Source organism: Etheostoma cragini, chromosome 24, assembly GCF_013103735.1.
Source record: "Etheostoma cragini isolate CJK2018 chromosome 24, CSU_Ecrag_1.0, whole genome shotgun sequence".
NCBI classification, from domain to species: Eukaryota; Metazoa; Chordata; class Actinopteri; order Perciformes; family Percidae; genus Etheostoma; species Etheostoma cragini.
In genome coordinates, this window is record NC_048430.1 from 8,296,519 (window position 1) to 8,309,170 (window position 12,652).

The 12,652-nt window shown below is 41.2% G+C and overlaps 1 protein-coding gene across 1 annotated transcript; it reads right to left on the bottom strand.

Moving 5' to 3' along the window:
- Positions 1-1,590: 1,590 nt before the first annotated feature.
- LOC117939403 (receptor activity-modifying protein 1-like) lies at positions 1,591-10,431 on the bottom strand. Its single transcript, XM_034864744.1, has 3 exons — positions 10,141-10,431; positions 7,315-7,453; positions 1,591-1,918 (listed from the first exon to the last, which is right to left on the bottom strand). Exons 1-3 carry the CDS (start codon positions 10,193-10,195, stop codon positions 1,663-1,665), a joined length of 450 nt encoding a protein of 149 aa, XP_034720635.1. The 5' UTR covers positions 10,196-10,431; the 3' UTR covers positions 1,591-1,662.
- Positions 10,432-12,652: the final 2,221 nt, after the last annotated feature.

The following is a 12,652-nucleotide window of genomic DNA, read 5'->3' on the forward strand; positions in this document are numbered from 1 at the left end:
AAAACATTTGTTATTATATGAGCTATTTAAAAATAGGGTTATTTGATAATGAAAGTGTGTTTATTATTTTAAATTAAATAGGGTACTGCTGCTCTTTTTTGCTTAGTTTTACGCTGCTCTGCGTTCATTCTGAAATCCCCGTATAGGAACGAGCTCTATGAAGATCTACTCAGACTTGTTTGACTCCTGCCCATACCCCGACAAAGAGTGGTGAGACTTCACTAACATGCAGTTCTAAATGTAGTCCTTATAAAACTAGGGGCATAAATGCTATGAATTCCTTCATATTTACAGCTATGGCATATTAAAAAAAAGTGAAACATTTCTCTTGTAGGGAGGACAGAGGGCCATTTGAGGTTTTACTTTCAACTGTTCCAGCTTTTTTGTAGCCAGTGATCCATCCAATAATTCCTTTTACCTCCTATTAAACCTGTCTGTTCTTGCCTTTCATCACAGGATGTTGTCTGCCATAAAGGTGTCTTCTCCTGATACAGAAGATACGGTGGTTGTGAAGTATTTCTATTGGCCGGCACGCAAACCTCGATTGCTCTGACTGGCCGAATCCTCCAGATCCCGACCCCCCAGTTTTAGAAACCACAGCTGTTGGTTTCATCAGTGACACAAACCTGGTGCGCCAAGCATTTGTGCTGCTTCTCTTATGTTGATCACTTGAAATACCAAAGTTGGATCTCTGTCTTTTTGTTTTTCTATATGAATATTGACATCTGGAAATCCAGAGCCTCCTAGAATGAACACTTGATGGATGCCCGGTTATAAAGTAATGGATGATGGTGTCCACTTCAAGCCTTGTGTACAGTCTTTAAATTGTTCTTTTCTAAAAGGAACTTACTATTTCATTACCAGGATCATTTTCTTTCAGAATATCCATATCATGAAGAGACGGAAAAATGCCAATAGTTTCTCTCATTAACATATTCTGTTGTCTTTTAATCAATCAGGGTATTTTGTGTGTTAAAACATAAATTGAATTGCGTATTCATCGCTATGCAACTTGCCAGTGCCACAGTAGCCCTCCACAAGAAGATGGGAAACAGATATTGGAGGATAAGAACCTTTAAAAAAAACACCTAACACTGAATGCTTGCACTGTAGATGCTTTGAATATGAACAAATAATCACTATGTTGATAAATCAGATCCACTCTGAACTCTTATGGTCCGAAACACCTTCTTTCTTTCCCTTCCTCAGGTCAAATTTTTGTCCGTTTTCTGCTCTCCTTTTCTTGCTTTTGTCACCTCTTTTCAGAATTCCTCCAAATCCGTTGGTGTCTACTCTCTACAATAATTTATGAGTTCCTGATTGTTTAGGGCCACTATGAGAACAGATGGTAGTTAACATGCGTGGCTTTCTTTAACCATATTACCTCCCCCTGCCAAACTTATCCACAGATCAATTTCAATCACATTTATAGTAAATTGTATTGTATTAAAGACTGCTGCAGTTTTTCGTAAGACATGCACTGTTCTATTCACAATGTTCACAATAATATGTGAAAAATATAGTCGAAAGATAAGAATTATAAGTGCATCAACTCAATATTTTATAAAATAACCTAAAAACCTTATTTTACATGCTCTGTCATTGGACATCGGGAGTCCATTTGTATTTACAAGCCTTAAGCCCCGATCCTGAAGCCAGTCCTTATAAAACCCCCTCTGTGCGTTTACTTCTCCACACCACAAGGGCAGTCATGAGCAGCGTGACCAGCACTGGCACTGCAATAAACGGGGCGAGGATGCTGGCCGGGGGGTCGTGGATAAGCCGGCCGGTCAGCGCGCAGTCGTGGAAGTAGATCCGGTGAATCTGCATGAAGAAGCGGTCGATTATCTGATTTGGCCAGAAGCAGTCCACCCTCAAGGCCACCTGGTAGGTGCAGTTTGTTAGCCCCTCGTAGATGCTGCAGAGGGCGACAACACACAGTCAAATCTACCTAAAGGATTCCAACTTTCAATTGCCATCACAAACATCTAGTATCATGAAGCTCAGAAGCCGTGTTTTCCATGATAAACTTCCTCTAGTTCCCATTCCCAGTTAGAAGAAATACATTCTTTAGGTCAAAATAGTCTCTCGTTGTGTCTTTGAAATGACCTTTCAGAGTGGAACCAGAGTAGGGACCCCTGTTGGTAGGAAAAAAAGCCAAACGAGTGTCTAGAATTCCCACTGGGCTTAACAAAGCTAAATATAACTGCTAGGTGGTATAGTGGGCAGGGGAAATGGAGATGCATACCAACACTGTGGCACCCTCAGTGCAACATTGCACCATACCAGGAGAGATTCTGTCCCAGATGGCCACTGTGTTTGAATGCAAAGCTGGAGGCCAAGCGGACGCAACTTCAACGTTAATCATAGGTTGGCTTTTTCTGATCGGTGCAATTTATCGTGTAGTGTTTCATTTAGTAATGATCTTAATGTAGCCTCGTGAAGCGTTGAAGCTTTTCAGCAAATTGGTTCGCAAAAGGGTTCATTTCTCAAGGTCGCGTATGGTCAGAATCCCCTGAAACCGGCACATATAGGCTATAATCAGTGCTCTGGTGTGATCTACGATGCACTGTATTTTTCCCCAGAAATGGCTTCGAAATGAATCCATTTCCACGTAAACCATTTATATTAAAATAGTGTGCATTTTCTGGTGGTATATAATGATTGTGTAACATAACTATATAGTGAAACAATTGTCTGGGAATGTCAAATGTGTGAAAATCAATCCTTTGGTCATAATATAAGAATGGCAGAGGGGCAATTTTAGAATTAAACTAAGTCTGGAAAGGGACAGTGGTTTTCCCGGGCAGAGGGCAGAGTGAATCTGCATGTGTTGTATAATAAAACTAGTGTAGATTCAAACCCCTTCCTAAACCAGTCCCGGGGCGACGTGGACGGGCAGGGAGTCTCCGGATGTCATCAATGATGTCATTGGTCTAAAAACGATACAAGCCTCGGTACGCACTTCAGGGAATTCTTGACATACGCTCCAAAGTATCATCCCTAGTGTCATTTCCCTTTAGTGATGTTCGATTTTCGTTTACCTGAATCAGTTTTGAAATGTATACAATCTGGGGGACTTTGGGGCCCAAGGGACTTGTGGGACTCAGTTTCCTGTTTTATTTTGAAGGTTGACTCCTCATGTGTCATGTCTTGTTCAAAGACTGACTTTCTGCCGTGTGGTTTTCCCCTCTTTGGGATTGTCTGCCCCGCCCTCTAGTGTTTCACCTGTTCATTAGTCCTCATGACACCTGTGTCTCGTAAAACAACCCTTGTGTCCTTGTGTGTTTAGTCTGTTCCCTCCTCTTGTCTGGTGTCAATTTGTTGGACCTTGTAGGGTTTTTCCATTTACAACACATGTCCGTTTATAGTGCCTGTATCCCAGTGTTCCTGTTTTTGGATTTCCCGCCTGCTTAACTTAGACAGTAAGTTTATTTTCATAATTTAACCATTTAAAGTGTGTTCGTGTCCAAAGTTGTTAAACTGTGACAAGAGTATCTTCCTGTAGATCAATGTGTATGTTTGTTTCTCAAGGGACCACAAACTTTAGTGAACTATTTTGCAAGTGTTGCAAGTACAAGTACTGTACCGCTAATCCAAACATTGCATTCTAGGCTACATGACTAACTGACTCAGTTTGTGTTAAGGATTCTCACAAGCATATTAATACAAACATGTGTTGAGCTACCACTCGCCAAACAGGTTTGGCCTAAAAATAAGACACAAGTCCAGAGGGACGGGAGTTTTTTATAGCTCTAAGCAATAGGCTACAGTGTGTGATGAAGCCATCTTGTTCAAGTTAAAACAAGCAAGTAAGAAAATCAGTTTGTAGCGAAGCCGCAAACACATAATTTCCATAAAGCGTCCACAAATATTCCTAAATATAACATCTCTCCATTTAGTGCTTGTATAGGCACTGGGCATGTGTGTGTAATTCAAGCCTGTGTGTAATGTGTGTAATAACGACAGAGTGAAAACATTGTAATTTCCCCTTGCATGATTATTAAAGTATACATCATTACAAATTATTATTTCTGATACAAGATTTATTAATCTATTTTTGGAGCAAACAATCTAAAGTGTTAATTAGACAGAATGTCATGTTGCTAATTTAGAAAATCCTTCAGATGGGGTTCATTTGCATGATTCTAGCAAACATGGATAGTTCCTCCACAGTAGAATGATAACATGGAGACTGAATAGAAGTTTTGGGGATTTGTAGCAGACAACATGGGCAGGTTAAGATATGGCACCTAGTCTTAATAATAAAGCATAACCCTGATCATAATAGATGACTTTTACACAGCTTTCACAGAGGTGATGGCACAAAAGAAACAATAGGCTAACTGGTCACAGACCAAGTAAGCCTATACGAGCCTGAGGGCATTGAATTAACAATTATTATTGCTTGTGAATTCAGCTTTTCCTGTGTAGGAGGAAAACATTTATTTTCGGTGCCTCTTAATTGGTCTGCACCCACACGCAAGCCTTTGTGTTTTTCTAATTTTCTTTTCTGTATGGTTTATTTATCTGTTGCAAAGGACCTCGGCGACGGCGTCAAACATTGTTGCTAGGAGTTTCGTGACTGCAAACAAACCCTCTGTGCGCCTGCACAGTTCTTTTTGAGTTCCAGCTGCACACTCAGACACACGCACACAACCACACACAAATAGCAACACCACTAATTATGTGCTGGACCAAGAGAGGACAGTGAGCCAGGAGGGAAATCATAGTTTTGACAGTAGCTTCTTCTGTGGGCCTTTCAGCTTCTTTCCCCCCCCCCCGTTCTGACTCATCCTCAGACTGTCAGTGTTTGGAAAATGACTGTTCAGGGATACACACATAATATAATGTGCGACACATACATTTAGACTATAAAAAGTGGATGTAGCTTGGGGTCTGAAAAGTAAAGCCAATTTGTGCCTTGAACTTGCATTCTTTCTTTTTTTAAAATTACTATTTTTAGGCTTTTCCACTTTTATTTGATAGGACAGATGGTAAGAAAGGGAAGGGGAAGACATGCAGGAAACCGTCACAGGTTGGGTTCGAGCCTTGGACCTCTGCATTGACGCACAAACCTCTCAGTATATGTGCGCCTGCTCTACCACTGAGCCAACCTGGCCGCACTTGCATTCCTTTTAATGGCTCAACACGGTGTTGGAGACACATTATGTGGTTTATGGTCTCATTTATTAATTATTGTGCTATGCGCTGATATTGTAGGGGATGGGCGTATTCATGACGGTTTGAGCAGAAGTGATATATTTGTTGGCTTTACCTGTGCACCTGTTTTTTTGGGGCTTTGACGGAGCTGGGAGCCAACACTTTTGTTGACCGCAGCACGCAGTATTTTGCAATTATTTCTTCTCACCAGGTAACAATTACATATGGCAACTGCAGGGCTAAGTGTATTGTACATATGGAAGAAGAAGAACAATAAAATCGTTGCAATACGATCACAGGCGCGTCACACGTGTGCATCTCTTAATGTTAAGTCCCTCGCGGCAGCACTTTTTTGAATTTGCTTACAGACGCAATACAGGGGGCAACTCCACTGGTTGCAAAAAGAAGTGTGATTGTAGAAGTCTTTGAGAAAATAATCCTAGTTTTGATTTATTACCACAGTAAACAGGTTGCGGTCTCAATCACTATTTTCTTTAAATCCAGCATAACGTTCATTTTGCAAATGATGTTCCCATTTAGAGGGAAATAGACAATTAAGCAGGGTATGCTTTAGTTACTACCACAGCGACCTGTCAATCAGGATAGAGGCCTAGGCCAGGTGTTTTCCATCATGCCCTGTGTCTTGCAGTCGGTGGAAAGCAACTGTACTGCCTGTGTCTCAAAACTGGGGCCGCCTTGATTCTGCGGGGTTATCGTTACCCACGTATGCATGACGTTGAGAGTCAAGTCAGGATCAAGTTAGAAACAAATTTAAGTGGCATGCATTGGGGGGCGATCACTCATAAGGGATAATTGTAAGATTATGGATCAGACTAGGAGGCAGTTTACATAGGAGTGATGGTTGAAGTCTGTGATTACTGAAACGTGGTTCTAGCATGCAGCGTCCTGGTTGGTGGAAAATGCTTGCAAAAAGAAGCGGCTGTTGTCAGGTAAATGTCACCGTCAAAGAGGCTAAAGTGAAAAGTTGACGTGGAGAAGCCAAGCTTTAATGATGAATGGACTGATAAGCAGGCGATGCGTTCATCCTGTATGCCTCATTTGCATTGAAAGCATGCTGTTGCAAAAGAATCCATCAGCATCATCATCAAGAATGAAGAAGGAGAACATAACATTGCGTCATTCACGTGTATATTAAGTAGCCACATGCAACTGTTTTGGTCTGATAATATATCCAAGAATTTGTCCAAATTTCAAGATTCCCGGCAAACTAAGCTAAAGTTAAGACTACAAACCGACAGCTCATGTTTTAAGATGTATTTTGTCACTTTCCACCTCTGGTGAGCTAATATGTTGATTTGTACTGGATTAAGATCACCGACAACTCTGCAATTATTACAAATGACTAGAGATCACCAGGTAATACTAATCTCCTGCAAATAGGGTTTTTGGGCCAATCACAGATCATATCAGAGGGAGAGAGAGCATTTCTATTGGCTGATCTATGCATGCACATACCAGTGTGACAGAGAGGGAAAGCTGCAGGAAGAGGTCTCACTCTACTCAGAATCCTGGGCATTTTTTGTCTTTCTACCAACTGCCGTTTTATTGATATAATGCAGCACAGAGCATCACATATAATGTAAGCTTTTTCAAATTATCCTTAAAGGACTAATGCATTCAGACATCACTGGCTCATTCATCAGCTGTTTGGACACAGCTGACTATAACATCCACTCATAATCATTCAGGTGTTCAGTGCAACTATTATAACCTGATCATTTGCATACCCAAACATCTCCTTATGTAGAATTTTTGGTATTAACTTTTCATGTGTTTAATAAAAGACCAGTTCTTCCTACAAAATCCTTGCTTCATCAAAGAGGGTAGGTGCTTGATCGGATCAACTGGACTTGTCTTCCTGGTCTTCCTTATTCTGCCTTATTCTGCCTTATTCTGCCTCTGATTGATGTACCCTGGTATTCCTACCCTAGCCTTAACCATTCCCCATGCCTTACCCTAACTACGTCGATCATTCTAGCAAATCTGATTCAGGATCTATCCTCAAAGAATAGAGCCTTTTCTAAATCAAGTCCTAGAAGTAAGTACCTCTGACTAAAGTGTACAGAGGGGCAAGTGATTTGTCTCTTTCTTTTCTAAACTTTTTTTGCACGACCCGGTAGGTGAACTCACTCCATGGTGTCCGGCCAGCTGCACCACAAGCCCTGGTCCAGCGTCCCCATGTCGTGTTTGAACTTAGCTAAGCAGAAATCATTGATCATCCTCTCGTAGAAAGCTCTTTTGCAGCTGGACACTGATGGAAGGACTTGAGCTAAAGAGAGAAGAGGAAAAGATACAAAACCCATCATACAAAATGTAGCCCTAATAATTTGAGATATAAATAAGACAATGAATTTGGGGGATATAGGGGAACGCTTTATTTCAGTGAGGGAAGAGCAAAACGTTGCATCATTGTAAGGATACAAAAGATTTTACAAAGCATGACAGAGGTTCTTCTGTGTTCAGGGCTTGATAATTAGGAATGTGTTTGTGCAACAAACAAGGTTAAGGCCTGGCAGTGGTTATTCCTAGTGGGCCATTTTTCCCCTATGAGGCTGTTACTTTCACTAAGAAAAGATTTTAATTTGCAGTCAGAGTCTGAAACCCATTTGTTTACATCAGAGATGTGTGTTAACAGGCTCTTAACGTGGAGGCAGACCGCTGCCGCCCCACAGGACTCTGGGCTGAATCTACAGTAGGCGAGCGAACTTAAGCAGGCGAAAAAAGAAAAGAAAAAAATGTGTGGAGTGAACAGGTTGTTGTTACGATCGAGGAACATGGTGGATCTCAGTCTGCGCCCGCCTGATAAGGACCAACTGTGTGCCTAGTATGTTTGCTCTGTCTCAGCTGGCTCTCAAGGCTCTGACACACTCAAAGGAAGACTGAATGTGTTGACACAGGGATTTTGAAAGAGATGCTACTGAAAGAAAAATGTGAAAAATGGTCGTGACACCCCCTCAATAACGAGAAACTGTCAAAACGTGCAAAACCTGAACATAAACTCTGCAAAAAAAGAAATGCCCCCTTTTTCAGAACACTGTATTTTAAAAATCTAAATAACGTTATAGATCTTTATTTTAAATCCATTTAAACGTGCTTGTTTAACTATAATCGATTAATGAACATGCACTTTGAACTTTCAAAAAGACAAAATCAGCTTGCAGGCAGTAGGCAATTAAGGTCACAGTTATAAGAAAATTAGGAAAGTAAAGAGACCTTTCTACTGACTCGAAAAACACCAAAAGAAAGACGGGCAGGGTCCCTGCTAGTCTGCCTGAAAATGTCTTAGGTAAGGTACAATGGACACAGGAAGCACAGCTGATCGTCCTCGCAGTGGCAGACCACGAGGAACAACACCTGCACAGGATCGGGACAATTGAATATCACACCTGCGGGACCGGTACAGGATGGCAACAACAACCCTAAGAACAGGCCAGTCTGGTGCAGTATATGAGGAGGGGATGTACTGCAGTACTTTACGCTGCTGATGGCCACACCAGATACTGGGGGCTGCTTTGGATTCTGAACCCCCCTTTGTTCAGGGACACTTTATTCCAATTGTGGTAGTCACATATCTGTGAAAATTGTTCAGTTTACGTCTTAGTTGTTAAATCTGTTAATGGTCATGCACATATTTGCATGAGTTAAGTTTGATTAAAATATAAAAGCAGTTGAAAGTGACAGGGTGTTTCTTTGTTTGCTGAGTCTATAAAGAAGTAAAGTGTGTGTTGGCTTGTTTATCACCCACAGAGTTAGAAGGATGTTCTGTTTTCCCTCTTTGTTGGCAACTGGAGCAATCTGACATCCAAGCGTTCAAAGATGCCTTCTAACTTGGCTGCTAACCAGCCTTGCATTCACAGCTCATTTTCCAGGATCAGAATGCTGCAACGCTCCAGGCTGGAGGATTACACTCCATTGGCTTAAAGCCTTGAAGTTGTTTTCATATTTGGGGGGAAAGGAAACACCTATCAGTCAAGCAGGAATCATGTATTCTGTCTGCCTGCCTTTACGACTCAACATATATTGATTTAAAAAAACAAAAAGGATTTTTATGAATGTGAAGAGGATCCATCTGGCTCAGATGTCAGGGATGTTTAGCAAGCTGCTGCTCCTCAGCTTGGGAGCACCACCTTCATATAGTCCTCATGTTGTCCTCAGTTAGACACAGTACACGGGGTTATTCAATGCTGTGTAAAACATTTTAGCAGCAAAATGTGAGCCTTCGTTGTCGCCTGTTGAAAACCCCAAGAGCTGATTGATACATTTGATGCTGCAACCGGTGTTTTTTATCCATCAAAGTGTAATATTGTGCTTTTTACAGGTTTAATTAATACCTACTTTTGTATAGATAAAATTACCCAACAGTTTGTGAAATAATATCATCATCTTCAAGTCCACCAAATGCATTAATCCTTATAACACAATAATACTTTATATTAATAGTATGACAGTCGAAGGGACCAATTTTAAACATTGATTCATTTACTTTTGATACTTTAAGTTAGAGGTTTATAGATTAATTGGCAACTATTTTGATATTTGATTAATCGATTTGAGTCATGTTTTATGGGGGAAAAGTCAAATATTTCAGATTTTAGTTGCTTAAATGTGAATATTTTGTTTCTTAACCCCTCTATTACAGTAATATCTTTGAGTTGTGGACAAACAAGACAGTTAAAGTCGCTACATTGGTCTTTAGGAAACACTGATCACTTTATTCACCATTCATCTAACATGTTAGACCGACCATCTAATCGATTAATCAAAAAGATAATAGACAGAGTGATCGACAATGAAAATAATTGTTAGTTGCTGCCCTACTAAAGGAAGTTTTGCCCAAAATAGTCAAGTATTTCACACAAGTTTAAGTTCATGCAGTAATTTTACTTGAAAAACAAACAAATAAAAAGTCAAAAAAACACTTAGAAGTACTTCTCGACTCACTACACAAATACTAACCTGCCATCAACAACACGAGCCCCGCTTTCAGGAACGACGCGCTCTCCAGAGCCATGGCCAACTCCAAGACGTTTTGCGCACTCTTCTCACACCCTGGATATCACGGATCTCATCCTCCCTCAAGTAGTTTAACCACAAAGACACTGATTCGGGAGCCACACCGGTACAGATAAATGAACCGCAGCTCGTGGTGCGCGGTCAACAAGAAGGCGCCAACTGTGCGTAAAAACCCCTTGCCCTTTCAGAGTGGCCGCCTCCTTGCCTCGCCACAGCCCTAATCATAGAAGCTCCGCGTGTCATCTGATCCTTCTGTCCAGCGTGCTGCTGCTCACAGGGGAAAAAACAAAGTCACACGCTGAATTAATGCCAATCATGATGAACCCCGGAAACCATCTAAGTTACAGTCATATTGCACAATTATCAAAGCATATGGGATATATTTAAATTAGTATGAGTTGTTAAACGACCCCATGAATTCTCACCACATGTCCTGTGTGGAATATTATAGAAATAGCCTATTATAGCCCAGTCAGAGGAAAATCTAAGAGATTCAAAGTCTGCCAATTATAATAAGGTCATTATAAACTCAAAAACTCCCTGTCCCTGAAGGAATGCTCTATTATATAGGCATTTAGTTTGCATCTTGAACAGGTGCTTCATAAACTACCTTTATTCTAGAATATGCCTTTTAATACACAACTGTAACAAAATGTAATAAATTGAAAGGCCTGCTGCAGGATAAACGTGTATATATGTATATTTTTTACTAGTATCTCATTTATATTTATATTCTGTGTTGTGTGACTAATGTACGTGTGCTGCTGTAACACCGTAATTTCCCACTTTTTGGGATCAAAAAATATCTATCTATCTATCTATCTATCTATCTATAAACACATCATGAGACTCATACGTGCTGACATTTATGGTAAGCGTGTTGTCTCATTTCCGGCGCTCCAATCTCACAGACGCTAGTTTTCTTCTCCAGCAAAAACTTACTCGACTCTGCTTTATTGCTTAAATCTGGTGGCTAAGTGCCTGATTGTGTTTAAACACTAGTTATACTCAAGCACTTATAGTTTCAGTATCTCACAACGACTCTCTCGCTAATCTCACTATAGTTAGAACGCTGTTAGTTACTCCAGCCTAGCCATTAGCAATGGCTAATTCCTGTCCCTCTCCTTCTCTCTCTTGTGTGTCCAATGTTTAGCTGTTCCTCTGCCTCCTGTAGTGATGATGGTAGATGTTGTAAATGTAGTATATTTGCTACTCTGGAGGTGAGGCTTAGTGAGTTTGAGGCACGGCTCCATGGAATCTAAATCTAAGTAGCTAGTCAGCGCCCCATACCTGGTGCGGGCCGACACACTGCGGCTTCACCTAGACCGGCAAGGGAGGGTGTATAGCCACAGCCACTGCACCCCTTCTCTTCTCTGCTTCTCTTCATAGTTGTCAGATTCACCTACCATCAATAATATAATAAAACTAGAGGGAGGCAGGGCAGTGCAGCCTGACCAGGCTCCTATCTTTACCCTGTCTCTGTTAGTTATGCTGTCGTAGTTTTAGACTGCCGGGAGACTTCCTTTGACACACTGAGCTAATCTCTCCTCTATCTTTCCATTTGTGTGCACCCATGTCCCAGAAATGCTTGTTACCAACCTAGCTCTGGGGAGGTTTTCCCCACAGTCCTTATGTTCTTTTTTGCCCAGCACGTTTCCTTGGATCAGGGAGGCTCCAAAATCATGGTTGCAGGTGTTTCTGTGGTCCTGCTACACATCCTGCACTGCCCTGTTACATCCTGCAACGCTCTGCGGTGCCCTGCTGCGTCCTGCCATGTCCTGCTGTTCCCTGCTATGTCATGAACTACAACAAACTACTATTTCTAGTCACTGTTCCATTATCATTAACTGTAACTCTTATTGTTACTATTCATTTCAACCCCAACCGGCCCCATCAGACACCGCCTACCAAGAGCCTGGGTCTTACCCAGGTTTCTTCCAAAAAGGCAGTTTTTCCTCGCCACTGTTGCTTGGTCTGGAGGGAACTACCAGAACTGTTGGGTCCTTGTGAATTATAGTGTAGTCTAGACCTACTCTATCTGTAAAGTGTCTCAAGATAAGTTGTGTTATGAATTAACACCACAAATTGAATTGAATTGAAATACGTTTTTTAATAAATGCCTATGAGTCACGTTTCCCCCATCACTTATGTATAATTTGTAATGGATTACTTTGAGCGGTGAGCCATCATTCAGCAGACCCTCCAATCACAGGGACTCATTACAGCACACAGAGACAGAATTCCCATTTCCACGTCAACCTCATATCAGAGCAAATCTTCTGCAGCTCCGTAATGTCCCTAATTGAATGTATTATCTTCAGATTTTTGTGCAGAAGGAGAGTGATATTCATTACTATTTCAAAGGCTGCTCTGCGTTGTGCTGCCACCCTGTGTGTGTGTGTGTGTGTGTGTGTGTGTGTGTGTGTTTGTGTGTGTGTGTGTGTGTGTGTGTGTG